Source organism: Vanessa cardui, chromosome 13 (genome assembly GCF_905220365.1).
Source record: "Vanessa cardui chromosome 13, ilVanCard2.1, whole genome shotgun sequence".
Classification (NCBI taxonomy): domain Eukaryota; kingdom Metazoa; phylum Arthropoda; class Insecta; order Lepidoptera; family Nymphalidae; genus Vanessa; species Vanessa cardui.
Genome location: NC_061135.1, coordinates 5,196,497 through 5,220,443, shown reverse-complemented (window position 1 = coordinate 5,220,443; position 23,947 = coordinate 5,196,497). Strand labels below are relative to the sequence as shown.

At 31.8% G+C, this 23,947-nt stretch overlaps 1 protein-coding gene across 1 annotated transcript in view; it reads right to left on the bottom strand.

Annotated features, from left to right (window-relative positions):
• Positions 1–6,519: 6,519 nt before the first annotated feature.
• LOC124534937 (adipokinetic hormone/corazonin-related peptide receptor variant I-like) overlaps positions 6,520–23,947 on the bottom strand; it is a 43,448-nt gene continuing 26,020 nt past the window's right edge. The window contains exons 4-8 of the mRNA XM_047110977.1: positions 21,875–22,079; positions 17,467–17,620; positions 12,244–12,431; positions 11,388–11,449; positions 6,520–6,757 (exon numbers count right to left, since the gene is read on the bottom strand). Coding sequence (XP_046966933.1) covers positions 6,581–6,757; positions 11,388–11,449; positions 12,244–12,431; positions 17,467–17,620; positions 21,875–22,079 — 786 coding nt within the window. The 3' untranslated portion in view covers positions 6,520–6,580. The remainder of the gene's footprint in view (positions 6,758–11,387; positions 11,450–12,243; positions 12,432–17,466; positions 17,621–21,874; positions 22,080–23,947) is intronic.

Below are 23,947 nucleotides of genomic sequence, written 5' to 3'. Positions count from 1 at the left end.
TAATAATGATACTAAATATACTACAGAATTTCTTTTTTTACGACATCACCCTACAAACTTTTAAAATTATCAGTATTTCTTTACTGTACTTTCCATGAATTATACATACACAAAAACCTTACTCACAAATCACTCTATCTATTTAAAAAAAACCTCATCAAAATCCGTTACTTAAATCTTCTGCGGAGCGAGTCAGTGGCGGCATTCTCTTCCCGTTCCCACTCCGCGGCTTTTTTCTGCGACATGACACTCTCGCAGAAGGAGCGCATCACCGACCAGCACATCTCGCTACCGAGCATGGCGTTGATAACGCTCGGCAGCGAGAGGTCTCCGCCCGTAGTCGCCGCCAGGATGTGCCTCTGGGGCCCCCACGTAGCACACTCGTACAGGTTGTGGTACGCCGTGTCCACTGGCGCACCACACTCGTGGCAGGAGGGTGACTCCTCCCGCCGCGTTATCCCGTGCAGGTACTTACCGAAGCACCCGTGTCCGGTAAGTACCTGCGTCATTCTGTACGACAGTGTGCCGTGCTTCCTCTCGACCCAGCGACGCAAGTGAGGACGAATCGCCTCCACTGGCGCCAGGTCCGCTGTGGTTGTCCGCAGGTCTTCCTCCCATCGGGCGATCAGAGCGGAGCAGGGCTAGATCCCTGATCCACCCGATCTCCACCAACTCTGGACGGTCCCCGCGGTCCCTCGCCTAGCCCGGAACTGACTGATATACCTCTACAATTAACACTATTAATGAAATAATGAAATATTTTCATATTCTTTTGATTATAGTTTTAGGATGAGTGTGGATTTTACAGTATGTTAATATCTTGTTGCATAATATCTCTAGGGATAAAATTTAATATGCAAATCTTGTAAAAAGAGAAATTGTCGGTGTAGACGCTCTCTAAGCGAACGCTGCCTTATGAAATACACAATAAGTTTATATGAGATTTACAAGGCTCCAAATATTGTAATAATGTGTTTTAGACTAGATGTAGATTTGTAGCTGGTAAATGAAGATTAATTTAAATAAAATAAAGAAATTCATACAGTCAAAGAATGGTAAAAACTAAGTATTTTGAAGTGTTTCAAGATTCTTATAAAGAGTTATCTATTTGAAACATTTTGAGAATTTTATACATTTCTTATTATGTATAACATTTAACTTATAAAAATGTTATATACTTTTGTGTATATTTATTTTATTTTTGTATAAATTTATTTACGATATTTCTGCATTTTTTTAATATCGGATAGAGAAACACAATCGAAATTTTCGTATAGCAATAATTGTCGTATATACTGATGGTTATTATTAGTCTGTAAGTGCCCTACAGACTTGGGTCTAACCACAAATATTATACAATCATACTATATATGTAATACATGTCTCATGTACGTTATATAAATCGTAACTATTGAGTTTATTTTGAATATAGTTTCTTTCGCTCAGTTCATTTTACTTGGGTACTGAATTATATTATAGTTGTAAACCTGTTGTATTCATAAGATAACACTTATAAATTATCATGTAAATGTCCCTTGGTCTTCCTCGTTAGCACAAGGGGCTAGTAGTTAGGTAACTTGAAACGCTGCTACCTTTAATTGTAAGCTTCGAAAACTTGACTCTGCTGCGTGATTAACTCGACGCATCAAATTCTCCGCCGAATATCACCGCCAGGCATGTTTCATACAACACACTTCTCTGTGAAAGGGAAGATGATGGTAGCTTGTACCACATCCAAATAGTAAAATAAAGTAAAGTAAGAGCCTGTAAATTTCCCACTGCTGGACCGAGGCAAATCTCCCATTAACATAACGGGTTTGGAATATATTCCACCACGCTGTTCCAATGCGGGTTGGTGGAATGTACGTGTGGCAGAATTTCGATGAAATTACACACATGCAGGTTTCCTCAAGATGTTTTCCTTCACCACCGAGCACGAAATGAATTATAAACACAAATTAAGCACATATATATATATATATATATATATATATATATATATATATATATATATATATATATATATATATATAGTGGTGTTTCCCTGGGTTTGAACCACAGTCATCGGTTTAGATGGACGCGTCCTTACCACTGGCTCAGCTCAGCTCTAATCTTCTCAGCTCTATCTCACATCCAAACACATCTGTCAATCCAGCGACTCAAGTGAAGGCGAATCACCATCACTATCACTACCTATTTATAGAATCACTTGTTTTAGCTCTGAATGTGACTTTAATTCACAAGTTAGTCGAATAAAATGAGGTTTTCTCGTTGAAAATTTTACAGTGGCATCCCAAAGTGTTAAAATTAGTAGTGGTTAGACTGCCTTCTCTTAAAGAACTTATAACTATGATCCTACTCATGAACCCTATTCTGTTGTGTAGAATTTTGGATTGGAAGAACGCACTTCACTTTTGTTTGCGCACATACTAGTGCACCTGGAGAGTGAACATAGTCAAAGCGTTAAGAAGAACATTTTTGATATTTAGATCATTTTTTATTTTATTTTATACATAGAGCCGTTTCTGTATTGTTTTATATCTTTGGTAGTTTTTAATCTTCTTTAACTGCAGTGTTTATAGCAACTTGTTTAAACAATACATCCCTGTCAATAAAAAGAACATACCTGAGTTTGACAACCAATATTGCAAACTCCTGCAAGATGGCGATTCAATTGAATTCACTTAGCAACTATTTTTACCCGATTTCATTCATCGGCAAATAAGATTTCGTGATTCAATTTTTTTCAAATTCGTATGAAACTTTCACATGCCACACGAGATTATATTTTATATGAGAAGTATATAATCTTATACTTTACTTGATACTTTATTGTACTCCACACAAAGCAATTAATCAATACAGCCTAAATAAAAGAGGGGTACAATTTTGGCGATTATCGCTACATAGCGATCTCTTCCAGGAAACCGAACGTGTAGATTAAGATAGCTCATAGAAAATGAGGTGGGTGGTGCTGTAATAATAAGTAAAATAACATGAATTTAATATAACTAAAACTAATGAATAAATGTTAATATAGAATACGCAAACTATATATCAATAAATAAATATTGTTATCAATATATATAAAAGACAAGTATCAATACATTAATAAGTGTAAATGCGTCATCGAATCATCATACGTGTCATCGAACATAAAGAGAAATAGAAAAGAAAAAGAACCAAATAAAATAAAATAAATTATTGATGTACAAGGCATTTGAGACAAAAAGTGATCCTTTACGAGGTTTTTAAATTTTTTTTTATAGATCTGGCCTCTCAAATATTTAAAGGAATCTTTTAATTGAGGCTCAAAAAACGAATAATATTTTTTTTTATTTCAAAACAACTTTAAACTATACTATATTTATTTTAACTGTCTCGTTGGTCGAGAAGCTACATATAATGGAAAGGATTCGGAGATTTGGAGATCAGATTCCAAATCGAGCCAGTAAAATTGGATTTTTTCGTCAATAAGTTCTCAGTAACAGCTCGGATTTTGAAAGTCTGGAATTTCCTAAGGCGATGTCGTAAATAAACACATTTTTTGCACTTATATTGTAACCGCTGGCACCCTGGATAGATCAATATAATGTACTACAGTATATGGCGACAGTATATGTCTATTAGAAATAAGCCAAAATAACCACTTTTATCCTTTACTTTTAACGAGAAATAGTTATATACAAAAGGATTTTAAGTAGTAAGAATTATTCCTTATCAAATTGAGTACCTTAAATACATTGAGCATTTAATTTAAATCAATATGGCCCTTTACATAAATTAATTTGAATGAATATTTTTGAAGATATTACACAATTAAAATTTATATGTACAACGGTTTGTATTGTCTAATGACAAGCACTGAGAACGTTGTATAAAGACATCTGTAGTATATTTAGTATAAGCTTTGCAGCTGTGCGAAATCGGGGTAGATCGCTAGTCATCATCATCATCCTCCCTTATCCCAATTTACTTGGGGTCGGCGCAGCATAACTTCTTCCATACCTATCTGACGTCATCTCACAATTAACATTCTTTTCAGCCATATCTTTCACACAATCCATCCATCGTTTCATTGGTTGAGGGTTGATCTCTAGTATTTCAATAAAACATTATAATAGCTATTCTGAAATTAGTTCAATTTAGTTTTACTTTCCTAGTCGGAGACCTACAACGATCCCATAAAATAAACTACTAATTTTTGATTTAAAGATTTGAGTATTATTGTAATTTCAAATTGTTCAAATAATAATATTATTTCAAACGTTAAATGTGAATTTATTATTGTATATTTAATCAATAAATTATTATTTACAGTTCATTACCATAAATAATATTTGAATATATTTTTTATACTTAAATATTGATCTATTTAATAATTGAATTTAGTCTTTAACTCCTGATTAATAATATCATATAGTTATTTTATTCATTTATCAGTCTATACAAATAAATAAAATCAATATTGTCTGTCTGTAACTTTAAGGGTATTATTGTTATTCGTATATCACTGAGACAAAAACAGGTATTTCATGATTATTTTGTGTCTCCTCTGAGTTAACTTAATAAATTGCGTAGTTTTTTTTTAAATACTCACTTATTATTTGTTTTGAATTTAGAATGAAATAATTATCTTTTTGAACCACCAAGAATAATTCACATCGGGCTTTCAATTGAAACTCGTATACTTACCCCTAAATTTAACTATATGAAGAAAAACTTACTTTCCACTGTTGGACATATGTAGGTTTCCTCGATGGTAACAAATTAAGCACATGAAAATTCAATCACACTTGACCGAATTTGAATCAATCATCATTTACTCGGTGTTAGCTATGTGCAAAACCGTCTACACCCACATATCACAAATTCTACTGTTAATCAGCAGTATTATGAAGTTCTGATTCGAAGGGTGAGTCAATATACAAACCAATTACCAAACTACAGACACCAAAGACGTCTTAGCTCCCAAGCTTTATATTGCTTATAGAGCCACTTAAAATCTACTTGGTAGTAGGGCTTTGTGCAAGCCCGTCTGGGTAGGTACTACCCACTCATCAGTTATTCTACCGCCAAATAACAGTACTCAGTATTGTTGTGTTCCGGTTTGAAGGGTGAGTGAGCCAGTGTAACTACAGGCACAAGGGACATAACATCTTAGTTCCCAAGGTTGGTGGCACTTTGACGAAGTAAGGAATAATTAATATTTCTTACAGCGTCATTATCTGCGGGTGATGGTGACCTCTTACCATCAGGTGGACCATATGCTCGTCCGCCAACTTATACCATAAAAAAAACCTTTTTTGAGTGCACCAGTAAGAGTTCATTTTAAACACAAAAAAAAACATTTAAGCTTCATACTATGTTTGATACATTTTCACATGAATATTGACTCAATTATTTTCCAGATCAGCGCGAGCTAATTAAAATGAACAATAACTTCGTATACAATAATTGTAACATAATATCTTCATTAAAATGATGACATTAACTATTATTTAAAACTTAATACGTTATATTAAAACGTGTATATGATAATTACTTTAACTTTCGTACAGCTGACTGACTACGATCTGAGGTAATTGCGTGGGAAAAATAAGTAATTAATATCGTAGGTGTATAAAATACCTTTCGTATAATTAAAGTAACAAAAACCATTTAACATTTATAAGAAGTATTTAATAAAACGATTGTAGAAAAATATAATTTATTTCGACATTATTTTATATAACATAACATTAGTACACAAACATTTATGAGGTCAATAATAATTTAAGAGGTTAACCTCTGGTTTATGAAACGCCGGTTAAACTCGGATTAATACATCAGATTTTAATATGAATGACATTGATCGATCACTGTCGATAAAACTACGCAAATAGCATTTTGTTTTCATTTCAATTTTTTTTTATATTATTTATTTATTTTATTATAAAAAATTAATAATATCGTCGGTTAACCCTTAATTATAAAAGTATTAAGATAATGTACAATCCTAGTTACCAATTAGCTACTTAATATTAATACATTAATGAATCATAACACTATACAATGAATAAACATTGAAAGCCTGATATTTAGTCTAAACGACTGTTGAAAGGTCAAATTATATTATATTCAAGTATCAGTTAATCTGTCTTTGATCAGCGTTTCAAAAACCGGAGGTTATTTTTTATTGAAATTAAATACATAAAGAAATCACTTTGATCTTACGCTAATGTACATTCATATACCTTAAGATAAGAAAGTTATCATTTCTGTAAGAGATCAGTAGAATTTTTTGTAACGACCCTCTCAAAGCCTTAGATACCAATAAGGCAATGAACCCTCGAGCATGGAATTTACACCCAAATGATGCCTTATTATATACCATAACTCAAAAAATGTATTTTTTTAATTTCTATAGTATTTTAAATAAAGAAAATATAATTAAGTTACGTCAATACATTTTTTCTTTGTTTTTTTTTCAAGAACAATAGGGTCCTAGTGTTCTTGATTTCTAATATTTTTCTTTGGCAATGTACAAGAAGTTGGCATTTTCTGTAACATCTAAGATCGTTTATTTTTCGATTTAAACTCACTTCTCGAACACGTCTATTTTAGATTGTAATGTAAACACTTCACAAACTTTCTGCGCCTCTAACTCTTTTGGTTGGCCATTCCAACTTCGTACAGGATCCGAATGAAAACTGGGCACAATCAACGAACTTTCTTGAAAGGCTACGGTGTAATGACGCTGATATTTTGAATATGCCTGAAAGTTAAACCATAATGTATTAAGTTGTAATTATAATTTCAAATGCTTCGTAATACATTGAAAACAAAAAACTTTTCATTTATAAACTATTTGACGTAAATTTAAAAATAGAATACTACAAAAACAAACTCAAATATTTTCTATTTGCATGAACAAACTTGTATTTTAGTATGGTCAGTATACTGTTCCTAATGATCTCTACAGCTACAACTGGCGAGAGCGAGTTAAAGAGAGAGATGTTAGGAGCTCAATGAAGAGTTGAGAATCCTCACGACCTATGGGTCTCCTATGATATCGAACCCCGACTTAGGACGCTGTCAACGACAGGAGGGATGAGGTGTGCATACGTCGTGAGGTCGACGAATCGAAATGAGTGCGAGACCTCGACCCCGACGGCGGGGTACTATTTGTTAATGTTATTGTTGTCGATAGTGGATCTGTCGACGGGGTCATTCAAGATGTGCTAAGGACCTAAGTAAATCGAAGGGTTATATTTGTCCGCCTTGGATATAAGAGGGTTTGAGTGTAGCGACGCTTTGACAACTTATCTATTGGAATATATCTTAAAATGTATGTAGGTCAACGTTACCCATGTACCACGGTCAGAAGAAACAACACGTAGAAATCTATTCTGGATAACTTACAGCCTGTGATATGTTCTGACAACACGAACACTACGCTACCGTAGGATAGAATCGGACATATAATATAACATATAACGAGTTTAATTGACAGTCCTGTCAAATTCATCCAAAATCTTAACAGTAGGTTGCTCGGTTTAAAAAATACTATCGAAATGATCTCTTTCCGTTAGTCGTGGAAGGAGCATCCGACCATCACTTCCGTATATGTGACTAATAGTGAGCAAATAAGATTTCACATCTGAGAATACAGAATTACTTACTATTAGGGTTAGTGGAACATTGATTGATTCGCATGCAAAAGATTTAGGTCATTTTCATAATAAGAAAGGTATCAATTGCAAATTATATGCGTTGTAAAATAATTATGAAACAAAACGCAAAAGACAGTACGAAACTCTTTCAGCCGCTAAAACTGATTTTTAAGTATATAAGTGTTAAGATTTACTAAGTCCTTTAATTTGCAATTTAATTGCATGTTTTTAAAAGGAAAATATAAAACTATTTTAATATTCCGAGCACCATGAGATAAACTAAAGGAGCTTACGAGGGAAACATTTTGTTTTTGAATAATATGAATATTTAACGTTTTTAACGATGACCTTTAAAATATTTTAGCTTCCATAAAATGTTGAGTACAGATTAGTGGTACATCTAGATCCGAGATTCTTCAAATAGTTTTCTTTTACCTTGAATGCCGCGCCGTCAAATTTTACGCGTATTATTTAAGCGTCAAATAAAAATTATTGTCTTACACAACAGCTTTTATTAATGTATAGTACGACACAACTTAGATGTAGCATCGGCAAATTCAATAAAGCTGATCACTTTCGATTTACACAACCAATAGAAATAGCTCCCTGTCGCATCATCTGTTGAATGGCGCAATATTCGTCGCTATAGATTCGTGCCTCAGAAGAACCCGAGAAAGCAAGTGCACGTAAATCGACGCTTCAAATTGAAGATTACATTAGATCATATAATATTACAAGTTATTACATTTGTGTAAAGGTTACATTCACATAAGAAATAAAAATTGATAATTTGGGATAGCGTACTTAATTCGGATGTGACCAGTTTTACGAATTTTGCCGATGCTACATCTAAGTTGTGTCGTACTATAAGTGTTTGTGTGTTACCTTTGATATTTATTCATACTTTATTAGGAGTCATATTAACAAAATATTTACATAAATTCACGATCATACAAAGTCCGTAAGTAAGTATATAGTGGAACGTATCTTAGCAAGTAATTTGTCGGAATCTACAGTATTGTCTGAATTCCTGTAATACCAAGCATCGAATCAAGGTGAATGATTGACAATCCTGATGCCGCCCATTGTTAGGACTAAAGCAATAATCGTACTTAGACTTCAACGGAATCCAGGTTAAAAATAATTGACGAAATTACGTTCGTAGAGAATAAAATTCGTCCATTTTTGCGAAAATCTGTGAAATTAAGACGACTTGACTTTTTTGGTATTGAAATTATTTGAGCGTCTAAATAGAAACGGATGGAATTCTGTGATTAAGGTCACTCGGAATAATGAGGTCTAATATTGTCATAACTAACGGCACTTTTTAATATTTAAAATGTTCTTCTTGATATTCGGTTACATGGCTAAAAATGAGGAAAAAACTAGCAGTAGCAAAACTAATGGAAAATGTAATGACTTATGCCAATTGTTGTAACATCGTCGATAATGACAGAAAAACCTTAATACCAATTATACTAATTTAAATCTAATTTTGATTCTTGTCCTGTTATGCTTGTCTTTTTGTATATAAAATAAAATCCTTGGAAAAGAACAAAATTTATTGGAATTTAGAATACATGTTTCTTCAACAAGCCAGTTATCGACCTGGACAATTCTATTAAATTGCTTGGACATATTTCTGACATATTCATTTATTGGTATTTATAGGCTTAATCATCTTTAGAAAGGGTTATTAAAAAAGCCTAGCTCCATCTGATCTATATTTCGTTTGTTCACTATCATTTTCCTAGATCAACCATACAAAATTCTTCATATTTTTTTTTGTATTGTGATTAATATTTTACTATTAATATTAATTTATAACAGGTACGATACGATTTCTCGATTCTCGATTCGATTTCAATCTAATGTTTCCAAAACAACATGATATTACTTTATCCCGTATTGTCAAAATAAACCTAATTATTAAATTAATGATGAACAACACGACCAAAGGGAACGATCACGTTCCAAAGATAACGTCATATTTTGATATTAAAACGCCTCCTGGCCTTTCTACGTTCACAAAATTACCTTGGTTTTAATCCTACCGTCTCATTGACTTATCCTCTAGACTTTATTATAAAATCAGCTCTAAAACGTAACGATGTAGTCTCTGTTTTAAAAAGTTTTATTTTTATAGTACTGTAATAATATACACTAAGAAGTTGAGTAGTTTGTGTTCAAGTTTGATAACAAAGTTAAGCATCGAGTGGCGAATACTGAATTAGTATTTCGTAACCACTCAATACGCTCCAGTCTAAATAGCGTATGCACAACAAAACGACGATTATGATAATATATATAGAACTAATGCAACTGGCACGTGATTGCAAAGCCTTGAATAGCCTATTATATAGTTATATCACAACATAAATATAAAACGAAGTCGCCTTCTCTGCCCCTATATCCCTATGTATGCTTAAATCTTTAAAATAACACAATGGATTATGATGCAGTTTTTTTTAATAGATATAGAGAGGAAGGTTGCATATAAATACATGGACAATATTGTAAAGATACACTGTCAATTTTAGAAGTTTGTAATGTGATGTCGTAAATAAACAAATTATGTAGTATATTTAGTATCAGTATTGCACACGTGCAAAGCCAGTGCGGGTCGCTAGTTATTTATGGGACAAACAATAAGTGATCACAACAACAACAACAACAACAACAGCCTGCAAATTCCCACTGCTGAGATAAAGGCCTCCTTTGCCGCCGTTTGGAACATATTCCACCACACTCTTCCAATGCGGGTTGGTGGAATACACATGTAGCAGAATTTCTATGAAATTTGTCACTTGCAGGTTTCCTCACGATATTTTCCTTCTTCACCGCTGAGCACGAGATGAATTATAAAGACAAATTAAGCACATGAATCACCGGTGCTTGCCTGTTAAGATGCACGCGTTCTAACCACTGAGCCATCTCGACTCTGATCTGAAGTGATCACAGCAGAGGATTTATATAACAGGATATTAATAATTGTATTCTCTTTTTAAATATCTGTCATTACTTTATATTTTACACGTTTACTTCACACGTTTTAGGGTGTTGGTTGTCATGTGTTAGCCAATAACAAATTTCATTTCTTGGAGTTCAAGTTTGCTTCATACCAAATTTCATCGAATTCGATACAGCGTTTTGCTAGTGAAGGAGCGACAGACAAAGAGACAGACAGAGTTTCTTTCACATTTATCATATTAATATTGATTATACATTACACACAGAAAATAAATAAATACAACATAGATTCGGTCTTAATAAAAGAGGCGTAGAATATAGGCGACCGTATGGCTATGCAGCGATCTCTCCCAGGCAACCAACGGTTATAGGTTAGGTTAGTTCATAGAATATAAGGTTTTAATCTACTTATTAATTGATAGTGTATCGTATTGAATCAAAAAATATTCGTTGCAGTTCACCCTTCAGACTCAACATTCTGGAATGTTCTGTGTTTCGGTCAACGGATCGGAACATAATCGAGATCGTATCGTAACATATAAATATAAGTAGAATTGATCGTCAGTTACGATTAAGTTGGAATATTTAATGTAAGAAATAGTTGAAGTTGATTCGGAAGCTCTTATAAGTTAGTAGAATTTCCTGCAAAGGCCTGAGGCTTTTGATGGATTAATTCTACAAAAAAATGAATACGTTTCAATTTTAATCCAGTAAATTTCTGAGTATCATAAATAACATGCAAATTATTTTTTTTATACTCACATTAATAGGCCGAGCTGATTCTTTGGTTGTTTTGCTGCCGTAGTTCTCAAGGGTCGACAAATCTGTGTTATAATAATAATTATTATAATTTAAAAGAGAAAAATAAAATTCGTAATTTAAAAAATACAATCAAAACATGTAATTGGTCAAAACATATAATCAGAAAAATAAAATTCCTAATTTAAAAAATGTAATCAAAGTATTAATGGGACGCACGTAATCGTTCATGCGAATGCCTTAGTTTTAAATTTACGAGTAACATAAGTGTTCTATTAGTTTCTATGTAACCACCCAATGATATTCTAATAAACAGATATGTAATATCCATACTAAACAACAGAAAAAAGTGTGCCGCGCCGGGGACCGTTTATTTTTACATTTCGTTAAAAGTAAAAAGGATAGCTTGATAAAAACAATAATTAAAAGGGATAACTATATGTTTTAATTACGCAAAAAGTATTACTACGTAATTATGATGTATTATAACGTATTACTACGTAAAATGACTAAAGGCAAACGTCCCAATTAGGACGTTTTCTAGTCTCCACTTTTTGCGCGTTAATAACATATCTGTTTACTACAACATCATTGGTAAACCTCTGTCAATAAAATTATAAATTATTTATATGAATATATTTTATTAAATAGTCTACATGTTTATCTATAGCTTGCATTTTTACATCACTTAACAGAACACTCTGTATAGAAAATTCCAAGTGTGCGAATTTAATTAAGCTTATATAAAGCTACGTCCAGATGTTTGTCAGATCATCTGAGAAATACTTTTGTGGTAGGTTTAATTGTATCGTTTGTAGTATAATTGTGACCTTAATATTAAAGATATAATAAATCATACGGTTAGCCTCGCAGGTATTGCGGTGTGTTTTGAAGAATTTCCTCAACTTCTGATTAATAATGTTCATATCCAATGTGTATGAGCCGTAGACCAGTGGATCCATGCAGGAGTTCGAGACAGCCATGATGAAGAACAGATCTTGGACCTTAGCTGATACATGTATGGCTGACTTGCGATCGAACATATACCTATAAAAAATACTTTATTGATTAAGGATGTCAAAATATATATAGCATCTAGTAAGGGTGACTATTTGCGATCGCTTAAAAAACTGCCATATTTATTATGCTAAAGTAACCAATTTTTTAGGTATCAAGTTTATAGGTTAGCTTATTTTTAAAATAAGTCAAAACTGTATAACAATCTCAAAAAAAAGTATCAATCCATTCATTCATATTTATAAATAAAAAATACATACTGTTTATGTATAAATATTAAACCAACAATTAACAAAAACTTCTATTTTACGAATTTAAAAATGCGAGCGGATACAATTATTTTAATATTTTTTATGATTTTTTCCACAAAACAAAATAAAGCTTTGTGATACTTGCCTTGATTATTTTAAAAACATGCTGATAGAAATTCGTATTTGACTAAAACTTAAATGACAATAAAAAAATACTCTTTTAATGCCTAGCAAATAGGTTTAATTCGTACCTAAACTAACAGAAGCAGCGAACTGGCATGTTAAGTAAAAAAAAAAAAACAATATTTTCAAATAGTTCTTATATCGAAAACATTCGACTCGGCCGAGTGAAATGTTTAACAAATTGGCCCCATGTTAATAAAGACACCGTTGTTTTTTAAATTGATCACTACTAACTTACTTGATACATGGAAGAAGAGCTTTGACGAAATGAACAGCGTAGGAATTTTATTCAAAATTATACCAATGAAGAATACGCGGTTTTTTGTTACTTTTGCGAAGGTAGCAACTGAAGCTGCTTGTCAAGATTATTCACGTCACTTTCCTAATAACGTTAGTTCACGCATCAGGTTTTAATGGAGTCTATAGGCGAATCGGGAATTACCAATAACCCTGTACGCTGCTCCGTGAACAAAATTTTAGTTCTAGATATTAGTTTTATAGCTTTTTTTTATATCGGTAAGCAAATGGGGCCTCTGATGTTAAATGGCCACGTTTGCCCATTAATGCAATTTTAAAAAATTAAAAATGTTAATAATGCCATAACTAAATCGTCAATAAGCCACCAAATTGAAAGTTAAGATGTTATGTCCCTTGTGCGTGTTACACTACTAACTTACCTTTCAAATTAGATGATGCTTTACGAAAATATAAATTTGACGCAGAATAGCTGAAGACTAGGTGGTACTTACTATACAGGCTCGCAAAGCCCTGCCATGTATGTATAGCTCCAAGTGGTTGGAGATCATATCTTCATTTAAAATACAACACTATTCTACAAATTTACTTACATATATCAACTGGACTGAACTGTTTGTAGTGCACATAGCAGAACTATTAGCAATTCGTATGTAATATGTACATAAATCTATGGCTTGTTTATCTGCCTCTCGTGCCCATGGAATATTTTCATATTGATTTATCTTGATGCTACGAATAATACTTGAACATGTTGATTGGATTCGACAGCGAATTAATAAATCACCTGAATAGATAATCTTTGATCTGCTATAATTAGTGAATGCGAAACTAATACATACTTTAGTAATACTTTAATAAAAGTGTGTAATCATAAAAATATTTTTTAATATGTAAAAAAAAGGTTTGAGCTTAATATTTCAATAATCTTAACGGTAACCTAAAAATTTATACAACCCAAATCTTAGGGCGTATATGAAGCAACAAAAAACCATCTTATCATAATTCCCGTATCACGCACGGCCGAGTTATTCCCGAAAAAACAAAATTTGTTTTTTTACAAGATGACGACGAACACACGTAAAGTGTCGAGGTGGACAATTTCAAGTAACAACGTATCCAAAACTAAGCCTTCACGGTTAATTTGCATTTCTCGATCACTTTTTGTAAATTCGGCTAAATAACTAACCAACTATGACCCTTGCATGTAAACGAGGCAATTATTTTTTTATAAACATATACATTATTCTGATTCCAATGTAAGCACTTATTTTATGGAAAATCAAAAGTAACGACGACACTACAAACACCTATGTCCGAAACAACATAGAAAACTAATGAACTTTTTCTTCATCGACTCGGCCGGAAATCGAACCCGGGGCCTCGGAGTGGCGTACCTATGACAACCGGTGTACACACTACTCTACCACGGAGGTCGTCATCGTTGTGATCGATGTCAATAACTGGATGTAACTAAGCCAATTAACACTTAAAATCTGTCAAAAGATGGATTGAAACGACAGAGACAAAAAATATTTAAGTTAAAAATCTATCCAATGTCTCATCACACTACTGAATTTTAAAAAGTTATTGAAGAGTGTACAACTAGTTATTCGAAACTTATAGAGATAGCAAACTATTCAAGTGATATTTAAATTTCTCAAGACGGCGGCGTCTTCGTTAATAATTTCATGCCAAAACTGTTCGAAGTAAATGGGTAATTGCCTACTTTTTTACAGGTGTTCTAAGATTACTTGGAAATTAAAATATAAGTCAACATTATAAAAAGTTAATTGATAAAATAAAACATTATAGAATTAATAAAAATAAAGAGACAATCGGATAAAGTCTTAATACGGTTTCATGTCAATTTTAAAAATAAATTAAATTAAGCAAAATTATCGATTGTGAGTTTAAATAAACTTGATCGTGTTTTATTACGATTCAACGTAAGCTCAAGATTAATAAACTATGTTGGGTCAAAGTGTACCCTATTATCTCTTAGTGAAACAAGACCATCGATGTCGAAGTTTATCTGGCATCTAGTATCGGTAATTAGTTATGTTAAGTTTTCCAGCTAGTTAAAAGAAGATTCGAATTCTACTTAAATAGAAATAACCTATAGAAAAGGTACGTCTTATGATCTATTTCAATACTTAGGCAACAAAATCTCAAAAATATTAGATCTGAATATACTTAAAACATTATTAAAAAGAAAACTTTACTCATTATTATTTTACTGCAAAGCGAAATAGAAAACTGTCTCTAGGACTGAAGCATAACTTGAACGGAAACACCAAACTTGGATGATTTTTTTAGCTGAGGAAATGAAAAAAAGTCTGAATTACGCAGTGAGGAAGACTAGAGGAAAACTGTGATCTTTCAGAAACTAAAGCTGAAATTCCCTTAACGAGATTCATTAAATCACACACTGAAAGACTTAATTTGTTTTTGTAGGAGATTTTTAAGTTTGGGTCTTGAAAACCCTGTTGATATTAAAAAATAAGTCAATACGCTATTGTAGTGCTGCACATCAATAGTCCACTGTCGATAGACTATCGATACAATCGATATTGCTCTCGATATCCTGAATAGTTTTCGAGATCAATTATCGACAATCAAACTATCAATAGTTCTGCAACACAGCCCTATTGATGGCTAGACAAAATCTGAAAATAAATGCATATGACTTTTTTAGTTTGTAGCATTAGGTACTTGTTCATATAACATATCACTGATCATATCAAAGTCATTAAACTCTTAGTAATATGTCAAACCAGTAAAAGGTAGTAAATTTTCGATGGGAAGGTCTTAATATCTTGATGATTATTATTTGACAGGCTTTGAGTAGGGTCTATCCCGATGTAGATTCAAAACGAAATGGCGCGTCTCCACGTAAAATTTTTTCATCGGTGTTTATAAGCACGATTGAATGTTACTTAAAATTCCAAGATTTATTTTTATGCATCACACGATTAATAAATACATTTGTAATACATTTGTGTTACGTTAATTTTATTAAAAAATAATTAATTGATCAGAGAAGATTGCGCCTTCGTAAGTTAATAAACCTATACCGCTCTGATGATTTATATTTATTGAATTACTAGTTAAACAAGACTAAAGACTTCAAAGTGATATTATAATATGTATAATAGCGTTACGGCATAATCAACCTCCCTCCCTTAGTATCACAGGTCTATAGGTAATATCAAAGTCTACTCCTGATAATATTCGAATATGGAGGGAAGAATATAAACGCAACATAATCACAAGTATGAAATTTATACGAAATTAACTATACGTAAAACTACAGCAAAGTTTTCGGCGTTTGCAGTTATGATTCTAAGAAAATAATTCTGAGAATATTAACTACACTACTACTTTTGATTATTTTGCGTTTATATTCTTCTCTCTATATTCGAATATTAATAGTAACTACAAACGCAAAAGTTTGCTATTAAGTAAATTATAATTTGGACAGACATACATAAATAAATTTAAATGGCTACCCGTTTCTTAAATTGGTGCCAATATACGCGCCATAAGAAAACAATCGAGAGAATATTGCTCTGACACTGATTATTTTGAAGACTATTTTTTGGTTACTTTAATAAATTAAATTAAGACTAGTAGAAGAAACAATTAACATTATCCATATACATACAATCCATAACATTATTTAATATATATTTTTAGTATACATATCGTTTATCTTTATATCTGTCAAACTTTTATCTGAAATTACAATACTAGGTAATTATTTAATTCTGGACTATTATTTATAACCAATATTTCAATTATTTTCATCTTAAAAGAAATCCCAGTTTAAAATACACTCTCTGACAACCTGTCAATGCGAAAGAAAAAGCAAAAAATATTTTCTTTTATTGTTGAGATCACTCTTTATAGGAATGTGGTCTAAACGAAGGTATCTTAACCCATATTGTTCTCCTACCCTAAACTCCAACCTATATACGACGTCCTCCCTCCTAAAAATCGTCGCGCTATTGATGCAGAACGTTTGTGTTAAGTTCATTTTGTAAATTTCTTTGTAAATATATTGAACGTTATAAGATTAAGCTGTAAATTTATTTTGTGATTGTTCTTATATGTTTTATAAGCAATTATTTTTTGTCTAATTATCATTATTGAGTTTTTTGGTTATAGTTTTACAATCCTACTTCGATTATGACTTCAAAATTATATTGAGCCTGTAATCTCGACCGTGACATTGGCGAAATAATGTGTGCCTTTTAGACAAATATAAAATCCAAAAAAATGCTGCTATTACTTCATACACATCCTTTATACATCCTGCTTAAAATAAAATTAATCTTAATATCAAATTATTATTTTCCATTTATGTAACTTACCATAAAGTCATGGTAGCATAAGGAAGCCAGCAGCAGGCAAACACACTGACTATTGTGACTGTCATTCGAAGGGTGCGACGTCTGGCGCGAGCTAGCGGACGCTGGTCGGACCGCCGCAGTTGTATTCGACCACTTTCGGTTGACAATGATTTTCCTTAAAAGAAAAAAATTGTTTATAAAAAAATAAACCGACTTCGAAACTCGAACAGCTGGTGAGCTAAAATACATATATGTATATACTCGATCAATTTTAGTGAAACTTATACTTTTCCCTAAATTGAAGTGTACCTAACTTAAAATTAAAATCAGCAAAATCTTAATACAACTTCTAGTTTACGAAGAATTTTTTGACAAAAATACACTTACAAAATTAAGCACAAATGCCTGAAAGCCTAAACGGATCATCATACTCAAAAATAATTCCATTCTAACAATGGTACAAACATAAATACATATAGTACCTACATACCTCCTTTTTTTAGAAGTCGGTTAAAACTAAGAAATATTTCGTGGGAGTGTTAAATGTATTATCAATTCCGTGCACAGGGATATAAATAAAAATAGATTCAATTCTGAGACATCTTGAAACTCATAAACACTTCAGGCGCGATTTAAGAAGTGATTTAGAACAGCCTGGCTGATATATGTGTGATTTTATACATTCTGAATGACAAATTAGTTTTTTGAATTGTTTAATTTAAACTATATTAATAACTCTAACAGTTTTTTGTTAGAGTATTTAAATGCTTTCATTGTTCGTATTAAGTCTGTATCTTGAGTAAAAAGATTGATATTATTGATAATAATAATGTTTTTGTATAACAAATGTGTTTAGAGGGTTGTAATCATAATTATTTGTATTATCATATCGTGCGGTCAATTTTCTTAGATATATATTTCTAAGACTTAATAATCAGTGCAAAATAATAAAAAATAAACTAAGTAACATGCAAATTATGCTACGGTGACATTTTTAATTTGTGCCGGAACGTAATGGATACCTTGCATTTATATCGATACTCTAATTAAGGGCAAAAAGCCTTTCAATTTAAAAAGATCCCTCGTGTTAATTATAAAATAAAGCTTTCATCGTTTGGTTTATATTTTAATAATTTAATTAAGTATGCAAGTGATATGTTAATATTCTGTAGGTAATCAATTTATTAGACCGTCATTTTACCACAGCTGAGTTCTTCTCTAAAAAAAGAGTTTAGAGATGATTCCACCACGCCATTTTTTATAGATTATATATTTATATCATACCTATGGAAGGATTCTAACTGAAAGATTCAGAACTCATTGTTTTCCTATACCATCGACTTTGAGATGTATAAGCAAAAACTGAAGCATACGGAAAATTATTAATCTGATGAAAAAGGGTAATTGGTGACGGTTACTGTGATACTTAAATTAAACTAAACTGCTAAATGAGGACATTAATTAATCTTAGTATTCTAATTTAAACGTCGAGTGACCGAAATAAATACTAGAGCGGGCAAATGAAACTAACGGTTGACCGAATTTAATGGAAAATTTGCGATGATTATAGTGGGTAAGATTATCATTCTCTATCTCACTCTGACATAATTGTTTTAACATTTGACAGAAAAAGACAATACATCGTTTCACTATTCCCTCTAAATATTTATATGTGAAGACGATCCCATCAATCAAAAGGATTGTACAATACGACACAACTTAGATGTAGCATCAGCAAATTCAATAAAACCGATTGCTATCGCACCATTGACAAACTCGAATGTAATCGGTTTTTAGGAATTTTGCCGATGCTACATCTAAGTTGTGTCGTACTATATCTATAAATTATTTCATTATACAATTTCAGGGTAAAAATCTAAATACTTTTTATGATCGTACTATGTTATTACATGCTCATATAATAACAAGAATATATTCATGTCTTTTTTTTTTAGTTCGTGTCAATAAGAACGCTTTGATATTGTAAATAAAAATAGTAGTGTCGAATAAATGGAGCGGACATCGGTCAATAAATTTTATGTACGTTTAAATAACATTTTACAGCCATCATAGAATATCTTTATTTATTTACGCATTGGAATACATCAACTAAACACAGCACACATTAAAAATTGATATAGGTAACATTCGAAGTATAAAAATTATATAGATGTGAATTTACCTTCAAAAACATATGCAAATATAAAAAAATAAAAACCAAATTTCAATTACAGAATTGTAAAATGAATACATCAAAATCTTTTTTTTTAAATCAATGAGACATAGTTGTTTTCAATTAATTGTCACTATAAATAAATTCCAATTCAATTATTAAGAGTAAAGTTATTGCCGGCATGACTACAAACAGTGACTTTATCATTCCTATATTCAGCACCGGTACAGACTGGCATCAAGTCTAACTCCACTGAATTGGAAAATGCTTACATTGTTTTTATAATCTACAAGCTGAATCTACGACTTAACTCGCGAAAATTTATAAAATATAATCTTTCCCCGTTTTACCCACTCAGAAGTGGTGTTTCGTAAAATCCGCAAATTTCAAATTTGTAGGAATTATAGTTTTGTCATGTCGCGATAAATCAGTGTGTTGTATTCCTCTTATAAAGATTTCGTATTTGATGGTAAAGAAACAATATCAGATGAAAACCTACAGTTAATCGATTATATTAAAAGTATTTTCAAATAAGTTCCATATATTTCTTAAGAATATTTATATTTTCTTAAAATATAAGGTCATAGACGAGCCGTTTGAAATTTACAGTCACTTTATTTTACTTTACAATAAAATACATATATGTAAATAAATGTATCAATATTAATTTCCAAATGGCATTGTCATTACGTCGTTATGATATTGAATGAAATTAGAACGAAGTTTCTCTGATTGTCATATTTTGAAAATACAAAATCGAAATTAATGTATTACAATCTAAAATAGAATACGCCACATAGTGCTGTTTTATTAAAAAATCGTTTAAAAAATTCATAATAAAAGTGGAACGGCGCCGAGTCTGGACGTGAAGTGTTTTAAAAGATTAATGTTTGTGAATATTATTATAGATAGATAAAGAGGCCAAACATTTTTCTTTTTTGGTACATCCATCTATCTATCCGTACACACGCATAACGAAAACCATTAGTTAAACATTGACAAATCCTGTGTCCGAGATTATCCAGAGCTTTCCAGGTAATGTTCAATTAATTACTTCAAAATCTCACGATACTGTTTTATATCCTATATTACATTGATACGCATATATTTAAATACAAACAACATCATATATTTTAATATTTATTGAAATTTACATTACAGATAAACCATGAACCGAGGTGGCCCAGTGGTTAGAACGCGTGCATTTTAACCGATGATCGTGGGTTCAAATCCAGGCAAGAACCACTGAATACTCATGTGGTTATATCAATTTGTGTTTATAATTTATCTCTTACTTGGCGGTGAAGGAAAACATCGTGAGGAAACCTAAAACATGTATAATTTCATAGAAATTCTACCACATGTGTATTCCACCAAACCGCATTGGAACAGCGTGCTGAGATATATTCCGAACCATCTCCTCAAAAGGCAGAGGAGCCCTTAGCCCAGCAGTGGGAAATTTACAGGCTACTGTTTTAATACTCGGGTCAAATCTATTTTATGATATTGATCAGCCTAGTTGCTCTTTCTGTTAGAACCTAATATTAGTTAAATTATATACATATTAACCCATTATATAAACAATTGCCTCATTTTTTCGATTCACTGAATATAAGGTTACAGATCCTAAAATCCTGGGATCAAACGCCAAGGCCGAGGGAAGTTATTGTGTTTTTTGTGAAATAAATTCAATAGTAGCTCATTATCTAGGAATTGGAAGTGTCTACACGTGTCCGTGCCTTGAAAAGATATGTAAGGTTATTGGTTCTGCGCGTGAATTATATAATTTATAATAATAATATAATAGTAACAGTCTCTATATATTGTTACTCACTGTTAAAAAACTGAGGAACAAAATTCTATAGAGATTTGAGTAGAGAAAAGTAAGAGGTTTAACAGTATATGTATATGCATATACTTTTAAACCTTTGCGCAACTATAACGTTCAATATATATTTACAAAATTGATTGCACTCTAACACGATAACACATTGCAAAGCAGAGGATATTTAGCAAATTTAAAGCGTACCAGAGCATATCGCTACTGTGATTGCTTCCTTTGTGACAGAAACTAATCTATAAACAATTTTAAGAAATTGTTGTAGAAGTTAACACAATAATAAAAGAAATGAGAAACAGATGACGCAACATGATATCGAATGTAAAATCATGTATGTGTGTGTGAATATATTTTCTCAGTAATAAAGTATCAAGACTATTTTATTTGTGTAATAAAAACACTATGAGTATACTGACCCGATATTTCCTTCGAATTGTTGTGTATTTCCCAAAATATGCAAGCGTAGCACACAGTGATAACGATCAGTGGAAAGAAGTACATTGCGATCAAACACGTTACGTTGTAAGCGAGCTCCTGGTGCTGATTCGAAAAGGCTTCAAAGGAAACGCACTGTTGAAAGTCTGGAACTGTCGGGTGATGAAGAACACGGAAAACTAAACTCTAAAACAAACAAAACACAATAAAAAACCATTAGCAGTTATGCTGTCATAATGTACATAAAGTCATAAATAATCCTTAAATCATTTTATAAAATTAGTTAACAGATTCTCGTCCATTTGGTTCTACGAGTTCAACTCTTAAGGACCAAATACTCGCACCTCATTGGACGATGCGTTCGGCCAAAATAAGAGAAATAAATCTGACACATAAGACAATCTAAAAAAAATATTTGGCTATGGTCACACATATTACCGATGAGCAAACGAGATCTATTTTATTTGGAAGCTCGTTTTGTAGCATTTCTAAAGGTCTTATATACCCATAAGAGAAATAAAAAGTGCTCAATTTAGTTTACAAAAAAACCCTTTTTACTCCAGGGAAGACTTCTGAGGAAACTGGGATCTTATGAAGGATATCGAACCTTTGACAGCGGCCGGAGAGGCCTTAGTATCGTATGCAATATTAATTATTTCGCTGAGTAACCTATATCTATTACTTATTTTAAGGCTGAAAGTCTATAGGATACCAGGCATACTTAATGAGTAAGATATATTTTTCTAACATTTCTCTTAATTAAAATTGCTAACTTATACAATACTCGATCACTAAAAACATGTTTTAGTATTAATTAACTTTATTAATTAAATTTTATACCTAACATTATATTGTAAAGAATATGAAAATTAAATTGATCGTAAATAATTATATTGATATTTTATAAATCATTCCTTATTTATGTTTAAATATAAAAAGTCATAGTAAATCCGCATCAAACGCTCTCCGTCTCCACAGATCACCCAGCGGAAAATTACTATCGTTCCATCGCCCTCTGCAAATAATTTTTCATTTTCTGTTAAACCTTTTTTAATGTATCGCAAAATATTTTATAGAACTTTAAAAATAATCTTCATCACCGCGTTAATCGTTACTTTCCGGCCCAATAGGCTATTTGACAATGCTAAAAATAAAGTATCAATTATTGTAATCAGTATTATTATGAGTTTTAACATGGTCATTTATTAACGAAACTTGAAAATAATAAAATAATACTTAATTTATTAAAAAAATTATAACTTAAATTGCATTATTTTAAACGTTTGTCACATGACACAAAACGCTCCTGATTGGCCGGGCTTATAATGAAATCACTTGCACGTTGACCTTGCTTGCCTACTACATGGACCACAGATTAAAATACAGGCAAGTGACGTCACGAATATTTAAATATGGAATTTTTAATATGATATTTTTCGGCAAATATGTACTAGAAATAAAAAAATCTACTTTTACTGGGTTCTCTACTAATTAATCCATCCTCCTGCCTTTATCCCAATATTATTTGGGGTCGTCGCAGCATGTCTTCTTCTTTCACACTTACAACCTCTACTAAATAACATAAAATGGATTATTAAAACAATCAAATAGCCTATTGTATCTAATTAATCTTAATATACACTTGTTTTTTGTCTACACTGACATATTAGCCATGCCTTCGGTGTATCTTTTAGTGCCAGCTGGAGTTTGATAGTTGTATGTGCCCGCATGTTTTTATTTCCAAGCAGTGTCACAATCAACATTTTTGAATTTCAGTTTTATTTCCTCTTCTTAGTCAGTTTCTTATGATTCTTACGAATTCTTAATTCTTAGACTGGTCAGGATGGATTTAGCCAGCCTACAGAAGATGGAGCTATGTCTATTGTGGATCATCATTGTAAAACAAGTCCAACATTTCCTTGGCAGTCACCATTCATAAGCTATTCACCAGTGTCCCGCCGTTTTCTCATGCCATCAAAATATACATTTAAAAATACACTGTCATGCAGTTATTGCTTTTTCGCATGTACATGTAGTCAACCTATCAAGTTGAC